The 18,314-nt window shown below is 39.5% G+C and overlaps 1 protein-coding gene across 1 annotated transcript; it reads right to left on the bottom strand.

Moving 5' to 3' along the window:
- Positions 1-245: 245 nt before the first annotated feature.
- On the bottom strand, positions 246-2,466 carry LOC113713993 (uncharacterized). The gene is made up of 4 exons (XM_027237790.1): positions 1,909-2,466; positions 1,078-1,779; positions 468-603; positions 246-370 (listed from the first exon to the last, which is right to left on the bottom strand). Exons 1-4 carry the CDS (start codon positions 2,464-2,466, stop codon positions 246-248), a joined length of 1,521 nt encoding a protein of 506 aa, XP_027093591.1.
- Positions 2,467-18,314: the final 15,848 nt, after the last annotated feature.

Here is an 18,314-nt window from a genome sequence, read left to right as displayed (position 1 = left end):
CGGCCAGAGGGACTTCAAAAAGCCAACGGTCATACCACAAATCTACAAACCCTTTACCCACGCACCACCTAATGTGACTCTCTGCTACCCGACTAATTCCCTCCAGCCGTCTCCATGCGGCTGAAGGCCTAGCTACCTGCACTTGGAGCGGATGCTTGCCTCGAACATATTTGGCATGCATGAAGTGCGCCATAACGATTCATTTTTCCTCAACCGCCACCATAGCTTACAGGTGAAAGCTGAGCTCATGTCATCAAAGGAGCGGAAACCCAATCCACCCTCAAACACCGGGTAGCAGATCTTTCCCCAAGAAGTCCAGTGGATGCCCCTCGATCCAGCGGGCTTATCCCAGAGAAAATCATTACACAACCTGCCCAACTTGAGCAAAACTGTGCGAGGGGGATCCAACACTTACAACAGGTACATAGACATTGAGGTAAGAACATGCCACAGTAGCACCAATTTACCTCCTGATGAGAGTAACTGCGAGCTCCAATGGGATAGGCGGGCCTGCACCTTAGCCACAAGGGAGTCAAACAAGACGCACGTCGTTCTTCCCTTGAAGACTGGGGCCCCCAGATACATGAACGGCAGGAACTGTTGCTGGAAGTACAACGTTGAGGCCACGACTGCCCCATGTGTAGGGGACGCTCGAGCAGACAAAATAAAGCAGCTCTTGTGAGCATTAATCTTCTGACCCGTGAAAGCCTAGTAAGAGTCAATGAACCTCTTGAGGGAACCCAACCCCCCTCCCCGCAGAACACCGGGTGAAGACCAGGGTATCATCCGCAAACGCCAAGTAAAGGACCCACAACCCAGGGGAGACGAAGAAACGGTTCTCATCCTGGCAGAACAAATGGTGTATTCCCCGACCCAAGAACTCGGCCACTAAAAGAAACAAGGCTAAAGAGAGCGGGTCGCCTTGTCGAACCCGCCTTGAGGATTTGAAGAAACCTGTCGAGGATCCGTTGATTAGCAATGAGAACCAATTGTTTGACAGCGTCCGAAAGAGGAGATCCACCCCCACTCCTGAAACCCAAACTGTCGGAGCATAAATATAAGAAAACTCCATTCTACCCTGTCGTACACCTTCTCCATATCTAGTTTCAGCATCAGGTTCGGGCATCGCAACTTTCTATCAATATACAGTGCCAGCTCCTGTGCCACGAGGATGTTGTCAGCAATACTCCTGCCTGGGACAAAACCTGATTGCCATGGAGAGATAATTTTGGGGAGCAGGAGGTTGAGTCGGTTTGTCAGCACCTTGGAGATAATCTTGGAGCTTTGGTTACACAAACTGATCGGTCTGAACTCCTGCCATTTGGACGCCCCCGATACCTTTGGGATTAACACAATCAATCTACTAGAGAAGCCTCTGGATTGAGGGGCCCCCTTGAAAAACTCCTGAACTGCTTCGAGAAGCTCATGTTGGACTATTGGCCAGCATTCTTGGTAGAAACCTGCCCCGAATCCGTCCGGCCTAGGCGCACTATCTTTGGACATCGAAAAAACTACCTCTTTTACCTCCTGTAGGGATGGCTGCTGCTGGAACATCCTATTGTCCTTATCTGTCAGTGAGGGGAGTGGGAAGTCCAAGCTTGGGGTAACTCGGCCCTCTCGGTCCGACGTGAGCAGCTTCTCAAAGTATTGCACTGCCAAGTCTCTGATCGCTTCCTCATCTTCTAGCCTGCGACCCGCATCGTCCCTCACCCTTGAGATGAAATTGGCATTCCTTCGCTGCTTCACGATCAAGTGAAAGAACTTGGTATTGGCATCGCCCTACTGAATCCACTTAATTGCCAATTTTTTCCTCCAGTACTCACACTCTACCCCTAACGCTCGGGCGTATTGCGCCTGAGCCTCCCCCAACTATATCCGAGAGATGTCATCTTGGGTCACATCAAACACCTCCTGATGATACCGCAAGTTCTCCTCAGCCACTTGTACTGCCTGAAAGATATCACCAAATGTCTGCCTGCTCCAGCTGCGGAGTTTACACTTAACATTTGACAGCCATTGGTAGAAGCCAAGCATACCCCCAGCGTGAACAGGTGCTTGCCAAGCATCCCGTACCACTCCCATGAAGCTCGAATGCTTGGTCCAGACATTAAGGAAGCGGAAAAATGAACTATGCGCCTTGTGCAAGCCACATTTGACCAAGAGAGGAGCATGGTCAGATCTATCCCGTACCAGGTGGGACACTTTCATCACATCAAACGTGTCCATCCAAGCTGTGTTCGCAATAGCCCGGTCCAAATGCTGCCAAACCGTACCATTGGTCCAGGTGAACAGGGGGCCATCAAAGCCCACATCCGCAAGCCAGCAAGAGAAAGTGGCCTCGTTAAGTTCATCCATATTACGCTCGTTTGGTGGGGCCCCGCCAGAACGTTCGCTGGCATTAGAAACCACATTAAAGTCTCCCGCCATTAGCCATGGCCTTGGAAACCTTTCATGGACTTCCTCCATTGCTTGCCATAAGCCCCGCCGACCCACTCTTGTACATTTGGCATACACCACTGACACCTGGAGAGAGAAACCTACCCAAGAAATCTCCATATGTACCAACTGGTCCCCCAACTCGTGAGACACCACAGATAAGTCAGCATTCGAGAAGATCCAAATTTTATTCTCCAGGAATGACTAAGCGTGGGAATAGTTTAACTGCCGTCCAAGCAAAGTCAATGTATCACTGGATGCCATAGGCTCCAACGGTATTATTAAACGTAAACGATGTTGTCTACATAGTCTACGAAGATAACGTTCGGAGTCTGCCCGGACGGCACCCTTATGTTCCAAACTAGAAAATTAATGGGACTTATCATGAGGGACCAAATAAGACTTAGCTTGAGATAAGTAGTGCTGCAATCTCCTGTTGTAGTTAATCGAGCGTCCAGATTTTCTAGAGAGATTGTTGAGAAGCTCAATGTCCTTCGTGTCAATCAGCGCGCCTCACGACAAATCCAGCAGCGCTGCCTGTGGTATGTGGCAGTCCAAGCCCGCCTGAATTGGCCGCAAACCAGTAGCGAGAGCAGCTTCCCCCGTCCTTTTATCCCATGATTTGCTCCGACGTAGGGGTTTGACATTCGGAGGAGTTAAGGTGGGCAACCCAGCAGAAAGACAGCCACCCTCCTGCCGAGACAGGTGGATGTCCAGGGCAGGAAAGGAGTTGACGATCGGAAGTGGCTCTAAAGCTTCAAGCTGTGCCTCCTGAGGCACCTTTGTCACTCCCACTGGCTCCTACTGGTCCGTGGGGCAGGCCGTCGTCCCCGCTGGTAGCAGCCCCAGCATCACACCGCGCCTTTGCTGACTCTGGAGGCACCGTCTCTGTCCGCTAGAGGTCAATCCAAAGAGTAGCTGCCGTGTCGACCTACGTTGCCTCCGCCATTTTCTGTTGCGCCTCCTCCACTTCCTTTGCTGAGTGAGCCCCTTGAGACACCCGAGCAGGGTTGGGATCTGGAGATGTTGTCTCCGACTGCTGGGGCAATGTGCCTGCCTCCAGAACTCCCTGCTGCCCCTCCTCCATAGTTTCCTTTCCCTTAGCGGTGTGCGTCTTGGGGCGATATATGCCCCGCTTGTCCAATGAAGGTGCTGGCCTGAGCGCTGGATTCTTCGTGTAGCAGTCGGCCTTCCTATGTCCAAGCTTCTCACAGAACCCGCAATAAGCTGGCCAGTTTTCGTATTCAAGTTGCTGCCATTACCCAACCTCCTCATCCCCTATCCAGATTCTCTTAGCCAAAGGGCTAGCTACATCTATCTCAACCAGTATTCACGCAACCGACGGCCGTTTAAGAGCGAGAGTTGCTGAATCTACCGGTAGTGGCCGCCCAAGAAGGGATCCTATTTTGAACAGATATTTCTTTTCAAAAAATGGAAGGGGTAATCCTAGCAAGGCAACCCACACAGGCGCCACCGAAGAGTCCTGGTTAATCTTGAAATCCATTGTCCACTTGGAGATTGTCATGGGTGAGGCTTGGACAAACCAAGTTCTCCTGGGGAAGATCCTAGCGTAGTCTTCCTCCGTGGAAGGGCGAATGAGCACGTGCTTGGAGTCAAGCAGTCCAACGTCGCAAGAGCCTCTCAATCCTACAACCGCGAAAAATTTCCTGATGATCTCCATTGACGGTTTAGAGTAAGCAAACCTCCCAATAAGCACGTTGCTGTAGAGTATTTATAATCAAGGAAAAAAGATTTTGATTAAATATACTTAAATTTGGATAGTTGTGTGTCCATATATTTTGATATTAGCAATAATCATTGGCTAATGCATTCATATTATTATATATGGGCATAACTTGTCATGTGATTGATAATGAGTGGATTATGTAAAAAAGAATGATAGTGTTTTATATTTTTTATGATAACTAAATATTTTTAGAATGATTAGTATTATTTTGGGAAAATATAGTTTATGTTAAAAAAATATTTCAATTGATCAACATAATGCATATGCAAATATTGCCTCCATTAGAGAGTTTAAAATTCTTTGTCAACCAAGATTATGACGGAAAAGAATACTGTTCATATCAAAGTGCATGCATGTTTTAAATTGAACTTTGCAAAATGGTGTAAAAGTGCTTGAAAATCATATTAAACCTACTAAAACAGCAATTTCTGATTTACTAGAACAACCACTGTTGATTTTGATCCCTGTCTTTTGATGTTTACAAAATAATTGGATAATACTAATATCTTTTCAATAAGAAATCCTTTCAGTTCTAAAGCAATTTGATTCAAAGAACAAGAGCAATTGAAAGAAGATAAAGAAAGATGAAAGCTGTCGAACGCTCACAAAGACAATACTGGACGTCCGATAAACAGTGCAAATCATATCAGACGCAGAACATCTTCATCGGACATCCGAAAGAATTGAAATAATCTTTCAAACTCTCTGTCTGCTATCGGATACACGAACAACTCCATCACCGGATGTCCGATAGAATTGAGATGATCTTTCAAATTCTTTGTCTGCTATTGGATACAAACATCAAAAGTACCGGACATCTGATAGAATTAAAAAGATTTTTCAAACTCTCTGTTCGCTTTCGAACGCAAGCATCAGAAGTACCAGACCTCTGACACTTCCAACGGCTAGTTGACTCTTCATCTACCTTGTATCCGTTGGAAGTATTAATGAAAAACTGTCTTGATTTCATATAAATAGTGCATGATCAGAAATTTCAAAAAACTTTTGTACACTGAGAATACAAAAGATCAAGAATAGTTTTAGTGAGAAAATACTCTCCAAAAAATATTTGTACTCTTTGTGGTGTAAGATTCTTTGTAAACTTTTCATTTGTGAGTGAATACTTCAATAGTGTCGCTTTGTGAGGGTTATCCTGCGGGATAGTAAAACTTTCTAACTTGACCGAGTGAACCTTGGGGCAAGGAAGAAATGAGCCTTCTTTTGTACACAAGATTGGTTGTATTTCATCAATTTGAAAAAACTTGTTTTATGAATTGATCTTCAAACTTAAAAGGAGCTTGGTAGTCAATTGGTTTGCAATTCTTCTTTTCTTATTTACTTATTATTATCTTGTGATTTATAAATTGCATATCTCTTCTACTTCACTCAAGTGATATTATTCATTCATAAATTGATTCATTGTGTGATCACTTAGAAAAGAGGGTAAATTTTATATTGAGCAAAAAAAGTGCCTATAACTTGATCAGCTTCTTAATCTAAGCAAGAGGTCAATAAAAAACATGGTGACAAATGCTATGAATGTGGCCAATCTGGACACTACATGAGTGAGTGTCCAATGAAGAAGAAGAAAAAAGGGAAAGCTGAACGAAAACCAAGATTCAACAACTTTCAATTCACATGGAATAAGTGCAACTCCGATGGTGAAATAGAAGAGGAAGAAGAATCTATTCAAATGGCTTTTATGGCCATTGAAAATAATGAGGTAACAACTTGTAACCCTCAACTTGAAAGTGATGTTGAAAATGATGATGATTTTAAATCCTTCATTAAAAAATTGCATGTGTTGCGCCCCATTTTTAAAATGAAAAATAAAGGTGTTTTTAAAAATGAATTTTTTATTACTTTTTTATTTGAAAGAATGAGTTTTGTTTTTAGAAAAATGAATAAAGAAATGGGTCTAAATGGGATTTAAAAAGTGCGATTATTTTGGCCCAAAATAATAGTTTAAAAAGGGCTTTTAATAAAAAAAATTGGAGTCGCCACTTGATATTGAATTAAGGTGTACCAAGTCACCTAAAATAAATTTTGAATAAAAAAGTAGAAAACCTCCTTTTTAAACGACTCCAAGTCTTCAAAAATTAGAAAAAAAGGATCGGGAGTCATGGTTGAAAAAAGGGAAGCAATGACAAAATTCAAGGCACCCTTTCAACCTAGCCAAGGTTAGTTGCGTGATTTAGTCAAAAATTTTCTTATTTTAAACTAAGAATTTGTCACATTTGGATGTCACTATATGGATGCAAACTCTAAACCTATGAGGATATCAGGGGGTCGGAATATCTCTTCCAAAACTTATTTGGTGCAAATCACATTAATTGTGATGTCTAAAAGTGACTTTTTGAAGAGGTCACGAACATGCAATAATATGGGACTCGAAGCAAAGGAAAGAAAATAATAATTATGCTAATATAGGTGACCTAAAGGAATGCATGATAATGGGTGCGGGGGAAACTATTACTCGTGACTTCAATTTTTCCTTTAATAGACGGAATACGAGCATGCTAAGGTTAGAGAGCCATACTCGTCCATATCCCATATTCGAGAGGTATTTCTCCTATCTAATTAAGCAAATGATCTAACCTAATTTTAATTTTCTTAAATGGAATGCAAGTCTACATGTCATGTTTCACATATAGGGGTAAGGAATATACATATAGGGAAAATATTGGATAAGGGATATATACATATAAGGGAAATGTCACGCAAAATGAAAAACCCTAAAAGTAAAAAATATGCATGAAAATGTAGTGATTTGTCACACAAACATGATCTAACTATGGACGGTCCCTAAGGGTCTAGTATTGGACTAACCCATGTCTATAAATTCTCACTAGCATTGGACTAATGAGAAATTAGAAAGGAGTACCACAACTAGCGTTGGACTAGTGCGGTGACGTCATGCATTTATTATAATCAAATAAATCATATAAAGCATAGTAAAGCCAATAAACACATAAAACACATAGCACATAAACATGATATCTAGATGCAAGACCCTAAGAAAGCGAGTAACACGTAACACAGAAGCATACAAAACACATAAAGCAAATAAAACCCTAACTATTATATTGGGGAGCTCTAACTACAATCTAAAGGGGAAATAAAATAATAACCTAACTATTACAATTTTGGCATTTAAATGCCTTTCAACTAATCAAAAAAATTAAATTAAAATAAATACACAAAATTAAAACGAATAAAATTACTAAATAAATAAATAAATGAAAAAAATAAAATATTTAAAAATCATGCAATTATACACATAGAATCACATAGGAGCACCTAAAATCAAATAAAATTAAAATAAAAGAGTAGAGTGTACCTCCCTTGAATTGGTAACCTAATGAAATGAAATTTTTCTTATTTACCCTCCAAAACAAAGAAAAAGTCAAGGCATCACTTTAATTAATAAATAATCAATTAAATGAAAATAAACACTAAATTGAATCAATTAAAGTATTTACATGAAAATAAACAACACATGTTCAAGAAATTAAAACAAACAATGCCCTAATTGAAAGAATTAAAGAAGTTCTAGGGGTCAAATCATTATTATTATAAATATTAAGGATCTCACTTAAAATAAAATGAAATTAATGGCTTAAGATGAAGCCTACCAAAACCAAATGTTAAAATTCACAAAAAATAAATGAAAACCCCTTTGCTATCATTAAACAACAAAATTACCAAAAATTTCGCTAAAAATCCAAATCAAAACTATTAACTTATCAAAAATTATTAAACCTTCAAATATCATCATAAAATTCACCAATAATTTGTCCAAAAATCACATCAAGACATATCAAAGAAAAATAACCTTTTAAAAGGATAAAATTGATTAAATTGTCCAATTTTATGGGCCATAATGAAATAAAGATAAACTTGAGGGGTTAAAATGAAATTTTTTGAAATTATGCATGCAAAGCTTCGAAGCAAACTTTCTTCTGCAACATTCCCTCGAAATTTTCTGCAACTTTATGGGCTTCCTGATGCAGTCTTCTCTCTTTGCTAACATAACTAAGGTTTCAACCAAACATCAAAACTTGGATTCTAAACAACAAAATCTCAAAAATTCAACATCCAAAAATGCAAATCGTTTGCAACAATTCTTCTGCGATCTCCTGGGTCTGCTTCGAAGCGGATTCCAATCAACAAAATCAAACCTCAACAACCCCAACAGATTGCGCAATTTATGCTTTTATTTCCAAAGCCCAACGCCCAAAATCAACCAAAACAAAGGATAAAACAACAAGAAAGTCATAAAACGTAGCAAGGCAATAGAACAAATTCATCAAACCCCAACCAAGGTTTGGCAGTGCAAAGTCATATGAACCATCTACTGACTTCAAACCTAAAGCTTCAAGAAAACAGCCTAAGACCCAAATCATAAGAATAAACAAGGTAATAAGAAGAAAAACAACACACAGCCCATGGCACAGATTCACCCTTTCCTGAAATTCACAATGTGAGAGAACAAAAAGGGAGAAAACCCGCAACGCGTTCGGCAACTCATGTCCAACAGATGTTAAATTAACAAGGAAAGGAATCTTGGTTTACCTGGGAATGTTTTTCACGGCCAAATGGGCGTGAGTTTCCCCCAAGAATGCTTGTTGTTGGCTGAAACGAAGCCAAGAAAATTTCGTCACAGCTGGGTGCAGCAGGGACGAGCTCTCAACTTGGAGCATCGATTCAGTCGTCCTGGAGGTGTTTTTGCTAGGTGATTTCTTCACAAAAGTTTCTCAATGGAATCCACATATGTGCAGAAATCAACATTTCGCTCAGAAACCTAACATATACGCCGGAATTTGAGACAAAACTAGGCTGGTTCACCAGCCTGGTCACGAAATTTTGCAGAATTTTTCTGCTCTTATCTCTCTTGCTCAGCTGCGATTTCTCTTTCTCCCCTTTCCAGACTCTCTTCTGATCTTGCCCATATCCTTCCCCAGATCCCTCTCAAGCTCCTTGCTGCCCAGATTCTCTTAGTGTTTTCTTTCTCCCTTTGATCTTGCTTGTTCCTGCTGGTTTCTCCCTCTCACTCAGCCCTTCTTGCCCGAAGCTTTCTCCTTCTTTGCCCTCGCAACCCTCTAGCCTTTTTCTTCTCTTGCCTTTCTTCCTCAACCTAGCTTCCTCTCATTTTTCCAGTCTTTTTTCTGGTTTCCCTTGCTTTTTCTTTCTCCCTCAACCTGAAACCCTTTCCCTTTTTTCCAGCCAGCCCCCGAAACTCCCCCCTTTTCTCTCTCTCGGTTTCTTCCTCAGCTTTCCCTTTCTCTGCCCAGAAACCCTCCTTGTTCAGCTCTTACTCCCTCAATCTCTCCCTCTCCTTTTTTCTCAGCTTTTCCGTTTTCCTCCGCCTCTACCAGAATCTTTCCCCCTTGCCTTAGTTTCCCCGTAGCTAGTTTTCTTTTCCTTTTTTTGTTTTTCCTCCCCAAAAATTCCCAAATGAACAAGTGTCATCCTACTAATCAAACAATATGAACATTTGTCTAAAACCTATCCATCACACCTAGCCCTCTTGCATGGCCTCTACTTGACTATTATCCCCCTAATACATTTTGTCTTATAATCTCCTATTACACTTGTCTTCTTATTTTATTTATTTATTATATTTTTCAAAAATAATTTAGATAAACAAAAAAACAAAATGTTAATTCCTAATTGCAAATGCATTGCAAAATTTTCATTTATCTTAAAAAAATTGAATCTAAAAGGATTAAAGACAAATTTTGAATTTTTGTGAGAATTTTTCCTTTTTTAGAAATTTAATGCAAAAATACATTAAAAATGAAAATGATAAACTTAATTTATAAAATTAAACAAAATGAACATTAGCTATCATTTAATCAATTAAAATAAAAATAAAATAAAATAAAACAAGAATAAAGCTAAAATTTAATAAAATAAATGAAATTTTGGTGTCGACAGCATGATAGTTTGAAAGAATCTTATGCTAGAAACAAAAAATTAAAACACAAACTTAGTTTTGTTCTTCAAGACGATGCACATCTTTTTCAAGAAAATAAAAAGTTGAAAACTGAAAATGGTTACTTGAAAAAGGGTGATATTAATCGACAAAATGAGCTTGATAGAAAAACAAGACTTTGTAAAATGTTCAAAGAGGAACAATGTAACATCCCGAATATTAGGAGGTTGTTTGTGAAGAAAATATTAAAGTATATTTCTTCGGGTTTGATTTAAAACCTTATTTCGTTTTAAACGACTAGAAACCCTAATGTTTTAATCAAAAACCCTAGTTTACTTGTGACTAAACGGTTTCTTAAATCTTTCATATTTTACTAGAGATTCTAATGTTAATTATTGAAATTGTAAATTCCTCACGTTTTCTTAAAAAATTTCCTTTTATTTGAAAATTATTATTTATTAAGGCCCTACTACCCAATTGTTCAACAATAAGTGCAAATGAACCTGGAAATAGGGTTTTACACTTCGGTTTCAAGATTTGAGCAAAATTAGGGTTTTCGCGATTTTTCGCCGGATGAATTTTCGGTACTGACCAAGGATCAATTTAGTGATTAAAAGTGACTTTTAAGTAAAAAAATCATATGTGAGTAGTAGCAATGATATAAGGTTGGAGTATGGGAAGAAAAAAAAAAAACAGTAGTACGTGAGTTTTTAAGAAAAACGGCGCGAACCGGCGGGTCCCGCGCACTACCGGTTGAACGTACCACTTGACCACCACTTTCTTACCATACAAGCTTATTGACTTTTGAGCAAAATATCTTCTTGTTTGGCAGCTGCTTTGACCGAAAATTTGAGGCTAGAAAATAGCAAGGAAGAAAGAGAAAAATGAAAGGTGGTGGTGGCGACACTTGTCGCCACCCTAGAGTTTCTTGGCCAAGTGATTAACTAGCCTTCTTAAACCAATTTTCTGCATTTTCCTCTTCATTTTTCCAGCAGCTGGTCGACCAAGAGGGAGAGAAAAAGTGAAAGCAAGAAACAATTCCTTCTTCTTGATTCTAACCAACCAAGTGACAAATTAAATTTCTAAACCGATTAAACTTACCTTTGAGTGATTAGTTAGTGATTGTTGGTGAAATTTTGGAAAGAGAAAGCTTGGGCTACACTTGGTGAACTCTAATCAAGGTAAGAGGATGATATCTCTCTAACTTTCTCTTTCAATCATGGTTAAAGTAAGCTTAGTAGCTTGATTGGTGGTGGATTCATGGATGCTAGCATGTGTAGAAGTTTTTCCCCAATTTATTTGATGAACTAGGGCTGTGGAATTTCTGCCCAACTTGATGTATGATGCTTGTATGTTACAATTAATATTGTATAAGATGTTTTGGTAGTGTGAGAGGTGAGAAATTGGGGAAAGTTGCACTAGAAACTACAAATTTCAGATTTCTGGAAATTCTAGCTTACATTCTGTCCGAATTTGTATCTGTGTGTTAGAGGCCGAATTGGCTTTGGGTCAAAGAAGGAAAGTTGTAGATAATGGTATTTTGTAGGTGCCTGTAAATTTTCAGCCCAATCGGAGCAACGTAGGTCATGAAAAGTCCGAAATACCCTTACTGTTTCAAATATTTCCCAGCAGTCCGTTTCATCAGTTAAGTCCAGTTTATCACGTTTTTTGACTAGGAGCCGTACTGATTTAGCTCTGGGCCAAAACATGAAAGTTGTAGTATTCTGACTTAGCTTTCAAATGCCTCTAAGAACACCGGATTCGGACTTTTGTACTCTGAGATATGACCATTACAGGGTAATGCGGTTATATAGCCGACGAATTGGTTTCTGGTTTAGTAATTTGAGGATTTGACTAAGATACATTAGGAACTGGACTAAGTGACCTTCATGAACATTGCAGCCCTATATCTTAGCTTCGAAACGGCATAGGTTACGCCTCAATCCAATAAGCGTAGCCTCGGATATGTTATTTCCGCATTCGTACGTCAAATCTGTCTTGTGCTAAGTTGAATTTCTGCACTTGTCATTGTTGTGATTCTTGTTATTATGATATTGTGAGCCTATGGAACGGCTCTGGACATGAATTGTTGACATATGTGATGTTGGGTTGTGGTTGAGAAAAATAATGAAGCCTAAATGGCTGGAAAATTAGGTAAACACAAAGGGCATGCTGCCCGAATTTACGCTCGAGAACTATATAAATACACTTGCAACTTGGGTCGAATTGATATGAATAGTGCTTGAACCATCTAGGGTACTTGAGTATTTTTGTTCCGGGGTATATAAGGAAGGACTTGGCCGAACTTGTACCCTTGAGAAAGGAAATAATGATTGCTCGGAGTATGTTTTCCTTATACTTTCGACTTGCATGGCATTTTCAAGTATAAATGTTACAAAGTTTTACCATTTAAAAAGCGAGCAAGTGTTTCACGACTACCATCCGAGTGAATTTCAATCTCTTGATTTTTATTGAACGAAACGTCTAAGTTTTGAATCTTAGTCATGTTTCAAAGTTCTCAAACTGAGTTTTATCGCAGATTTGGACTCCGAACCCGGAGTATAACCTGAAAGTGACCAGTAAAGGCACTATATCTTTTGGTGAGTGCTTTCAAATACCGAATTGAACTTGATACTTGAACTTGATACGTGACCAATCTGATTACATGTTATATACATGAATTGTAAGGGCAAGAGTGTACTTTATCGCACTTGCCCTTACGTGATATACTTGTTTATTGTTGCAATTGACTTGATATACTTGATTATGATGCGCGCACTTCCTGGAATTCCAGAAACCCTGTGGCGAGTTACTCTAGTCGAGCCGGCAAGGGTTTGGTCGATTGGGTAACGAACCCTGGGTCTCTTGTATTGTCGAGTGGAGTGATATCTCCTCGACTAATCGGTATACTCGAGTATTACCACCCGTGCTTATTGAGGATTTTGGGCCCAGCTGGGGGTTGAACGGTGGACGGAGAGTCGTTTAAGTGGTGTTCTACTGGATTGGTTACTTACTTGAAAGTTGACGGAGTGTCAACTACTACGTGATCAAGCTTCTGGTAATGCAAAGGGGAATTTGGCTCCTGAGAGCCATCCGTATCCTTATGCTTTGGAATACTTATTGTTTGTTGGATTATTGTTTCTTTTGAAAAAACTTCTATATTTGCTCATTTTAAGATTGCCACTTGACGTGTTACTGTTCACATTTATGAACACTTCATGAACACTTTATGCTCGTTACTTTGCTATATCTAAAACTCGTACTTATAAATAATGGTCAATTTGCTATTTGGAACCTCACTGGGCTTTTAGCTCATTCCACTCCATTTGTTTTCCTTTCAGGGGTACGAGCGAGGTGCGAGATATGTAAAGTCTAGCATAGACTAGTTGTTTGATTTTTGACTTGTACTCGTGCTATTCCTCGAATAGAATGTTTTGTATTTGGATTGTATACGCCTTGAACCAGTTTGAGTATATTGAGACTTTGTACCTCGATTTCTATCAATGTAAATTATAAGCTTGAATTGGGATTGTTATTTATGGTTCATGGTTGTGTGTACATTATTCGATAGAGATAGTGAGTGAGTCCTGGCGAGAGCTGGGCAGGCGGTCCGCCGAACCCTTTGGTACGCCTTAGGGGGAGGTGGGGTCGTCACAGATGGTATCAGAGCTCCTATCGAGCTCGTGCCGGGAGAAGGTTCTTGGACTGTGGGGATTGACTTGTTAAGTGTGGAACAATTGTCTATTGTTGGGGACCTTAGATATGTATGCTGGGTAGGAATCTCTAATATGGGTAATTTACTCTTGGGACCGGCCGGCTCGAGTTGTGAATTGTCTTATTGTGGATTCTTGTACTTGGGTATCATATAGTGAAGAGCGTTAGAATAAGGGTCTGTATCTTGATTGCACTTGAGGTGAGTTTTGATGGAAAGGTTAAAGCGTGGATGATTCTAACATTTAACCTTGTTATTGGACCGATCAAAGGGGTTTGCAATACTTGAACTGTCTGAGACAGACTAAAATGAGCTCATTTGGGACTTGAACTTGTTTTGGCGAGTGTGCTCTTACGTACATGTAATGGACCTGATTTGATTTTTACACATGAGTAATATGACCTATATGTGGATTTGAATTCGGCGACTGTTTGAGAATGTGAATTGCTGGGTATAGGCTAGTCGAGTGAGTTCTTATTTGTACCCGTGCTTCTTGAACTTGAAGTAATTGAATCTACTTTTGAACTTATATGTTTGAACCCTGCTTTGACCTTGCTTTTGAACTTATTCGTATTTGTGGGGCTGTAGACCAGCTACTTCTCCTCTGTAGCTGTTGAACTAAAACTCTCTGGTGAGCCTTTGCCTGTTGTCTTTCCAAGCACCGCCAGGGGTAAAATTTTCGACTTGAGAAATTTTCGACTTGAGGCTAAGCCATGTTCTAAATTTTTCGAATATCTTAGACTTTACTTTCAACTCAGGGCTAGTTATGTGAATTGAGCCCTTTTTACGTGATCTATTTGGTTATCTCTTAGCTCTTTACTAAATGATAAGGTCATATATAAGGGATTGGAGTGATTTCTAGTACCTGATTGACTTTAAAGGACTCTTAGTACCCGTTGGAATTTCGAGGGCGAAATTCTTTTAAGGAGGGGAGATTGTAACATCCCGAATATTAGGAGGTTGTTTGTGAAGAAAATATTAAAGTATATTTCTTCGAGTTTGATTTAAAATCTTATTTCGTTTTAAACGACTAGAAACCCTAATGTTTTAATCAAAAACCCTAGTTTACTTGTGACTAAACGGTTTCTTAAATCTTTCATATTTTACTAGAGATTCTAATGTTAATTATTGAAATTGTAAATTCCTCACGTTTTCTTAAAAAATTTCCTTTTATTTGAAAATTATTATTTATTAAGGCCCTACTACCCAATTGTTCAACAATAAGTGCAAATGAACCTGGAAATAGGGTTTTACACTTCGGTTTCAAGATTTGAGCAAAATTAGGGTTTTCGTGATTTTTCGCCGGATGAATTTTCGGTACTGACCAAGGATCAATTTGGTGATTAAAAGTGACTTTTAAGTAAAAAAATCATATGTGAGTAGTAGCAATGATATAAGGTTAGAGTATGGGAAGAAAAAAAAACAGTAGTACGTGAGTTTTTAAGAAAAACGGCGCGAACCGGCGGGTCCCGCGCACTACCGGTTGAACGTACCACTTGACCACCACTTGCTTACCATACAAGCTTATTGACTTTTGAGCAAAATATCTTCTTGTTTGGCAGCTGCTTTGACCGAAAATTTGAGGCTAGAAAATAGCAAGGAAGAAAGAGAAAAATGAAAGGTGGTGGTGGCGACAAGTGTCGCCACCCTAGAGTTTCTTGGCCAAGTGATTAACTAGCCTTCTTAAACCAATTTTCTGCACTTTCCTCTTCATTTTTCCAGCAGCTGGTCGACCAAGAGGGAGAGAGAAAGTGAGAGCAAGAAACAATTCCTTCTTCTTGATTCTAACCAACCAAGTGACAAATTAAATTTCTAAACCGATTAAACTTACCTTTGAGTGATTAGTTAGTGATTGTTGGTGAAATTTTGGAAAGAGAAAGCTTGGGCTACACTTGGTGAACTCTAATCAAGGTAAGAGGATGATATCTCTCTAACTTTCTCTTTCAATCATGGTTAAAGTAAGCTTAGTAGCTTGATTGGTGGTGGATTCATGGATGCTAGCATGTGTAGAAGTTTTTCCCCAATTTATTTGATGAACTAGGGCTGTGGAATTTCTGCCCAACTTGATGTATGATGCTTGTATGTTACAATTAATGTTGTATAAGATGTTTTGGTAGTGTGAGAGGTGAGAAATTGGGGAAAGTTGCACTAGAAACTACAAATTTCAGATTTCTGGAAATTCTAGCTTACATTCTGTCCGAATTTGTATCTGTGTGTTAGAGGCCGAATTGGCTTTGGGTCAAAGAAGGAAAGTTGTAGATAATGGTATTTTGTAGGTGCCTGTAAGTTTTCAGCCCAATCGGAGCAACGTAGGTCATGAAAAGTCCGAAATACCCTTACTGTTTCAAATATTTCCCAGCAGTCCGTTTCATCAGTTAAGTCCAGTTTATCACGTTTTTTGACTAGGAGCCGTACTGATTTAGCTCTGGACCAAAACATGAAAGTTGTAGTATTCTGACTTAGCTTTCAAATGCCTCTAAGAACACCGGATTCGGACTTTTGTACTCTGAGATATGACCATTACAGGGTAATGCGGTTATATAGCCGACGAATTGGTTTCTGGTTTAGTAATTTGAGGATTTGACTAAGCTACATTAGGAACTGGACTAAGTGACCTTCATGAACATTGCAGCCCTATATCTTAGCTTCGAAACGGCATAGGTTACGCCTCAATCCAATAAGCGTAGCCTCGGATATGTTATTTCCGCATTCGTACGTCAAATCTGTCTTGTGCTAAGTTGAATTTCTGCACTTGTCATTGTTGTGATTCTTGTTATTATGATATTGTGAGCCTATGGAACGGCTCTGGACATGAATTGTTGACATATGTGATGTTGGGTTGTGGTTGAGAAAAATAATGAAGCCTAAATGGCTGGAAAATTAGGTAAACACAAAGGGCATGCTGCCCGAATTTACGCTCGAGAACTATATAAATACACTTGCAACTTGGGTCGAATTGATATGAATAGTGCTTGAACCATCTAGGGTACTTGAGTATTTTTGTTCCGGGGTATATAAGGAAGGACTTGGCCGAACTTGTACCCTTGAGAAAGGAAATAATGATTGCTCGGAGTATGTTTTCCTTATACTTTCGACTTGCATGGCATTTTCAAGTATAAATGTTACAAAGTTTTACCATTTAAAAAGCGAGCAAGTGTTTCACGACTACCATCCGAGTGAATTTCAATCTCTTGATTTTTATTGAACGAAACGTCTAAGTTTTGAATCTTAGTCATGTTTCAAAGTTCTCAAACTGAGTTTTATCGCAGATTTGGACTCCGAACCCGGAGTATAACCTGAAAGTGACCAGTAAAGGCACTATATCTTTTGGTGAGTGCTTTCAAATACCGAATTGAACTTGATACTTGAACTTGATACGTGACCAATCTGATTACATGTTATATACATGAATTGTAAGGGCAAGAGTGTACTTTATCGCACTTGCCCTTACGTGATATACTTGTTTATTGTTGCAATTGACTTGATATACTTGATTATGATGCGCGCACTTCCTGGAATTCCAGAAACCCTGTGGCGAGTTACTCTAGTCGAGCCGGCAAGGGCTTGGTCGATTGGGTAACGAACCCTGGGTCTCTTGTATTGTCGAGTGGAGTGATATCTCCTCGACTAATCGGTATACTCGAGTATTACCACCCGTGCTTATTGAGGATTTTGGGCCCAGCTGGGGGTTGAACGGTGGACGGAGAGTCGTTTAAGTGGTGTTCTACTGGATTGGTTACTTACTTGAAAGTTGACGGAGTGTCAACTACTACGTGATCAAGCTTCTGGTAATGCAAAGGGGAATTTGGCTCCTGAGAGCCATCCGTATCCTTATGCTTTGGAATACTTATTGTTTGTTGGATTATTGTTTCTTTTGAAAAAACTTCTATATTTGCTCATTTTAAGATTGCCACTTGACGTGTTACTGTTCACATTTATGAACACTTCATGAACACTTTATGCTCGTTACTTTGCTATATCGAAAACTCGTACTTATAAATAATGGTCAATTTGCTATTTGGAACCTCACTGGGCTTTTAGCTCATTCCACTCCATTTGTTTTTCTTTCAGGGGTACGAGCGAGGTGCGAGATATGTAAAGTCTAGCATAGACTAGTTGTTTGATTTTTGACTTGTACTCGTGCTATTCCTCGAATAGAATGTTTTGTATTTGGATTGTATACGCCTTGAACCAGTTTGAGTATATTGAGACTTTGTACCTCGATTTCTATGAATGTAAATTATAAGCTTGAATTGGGATTGTTATTTATGGTTCATGGTTGTGTGTACATTATTCGATAGAGATAGTAAGTGAGTCCTGGCGAGAGCTGGGCAGGCGGTCCGCCGAACCCTTTGGTACGCCTTAGGGGGAGGTGGGGTCGTCACAAATAAGGTGATTTGAAAAGAAGAATGGACGATCTAAATGAATTTCTCCAACATAAAAAATAAAACTATTTTCAAGAAATGGATCAAAATCTCATC

This window comes from Coffea arabica, chromosome 10c, assembly GCF_036785885.1.
Source record: "Coffea arabica cultivar ET-39 chromosome 10c, Coffea Arabica ET-39 HiFi, whole genome shotgun sequence".
NCBI lineage: Eukaryota > Viridiplantae > Streptophyta > Magnoliopsida > Gentianales > Rubiaceae > Coffea > Coffea arabica.
Note: the sequence above shows the minus strand (reverse complement) of the source record. Positions and strands in the feature narration are given on the sequence as shown.

Coding starts and splice junctions, on each gene's coding strand:
- LOC113713993 (XM_027237790.1), bottom strand. CDS start 2,466: ATGGAGGAAGTCCATGAAAGGTTTCCAAGGCCATGGCTAATGGCGGGA. Junction 1,780..1,908: donor ACTTGCGGTATCATCAGGAG/GTGTTTGATGTG, acceptor TGGATTCAGTAG/GGCGATGCCAATACCAAGTT. Junction 604..1,077: donor TGGAGAAGGTGTACGACAGG/GTAGAATGGAGT, acceptor TTGTACTTCCAG/CAACAGTTCCTGCCGTTCAT.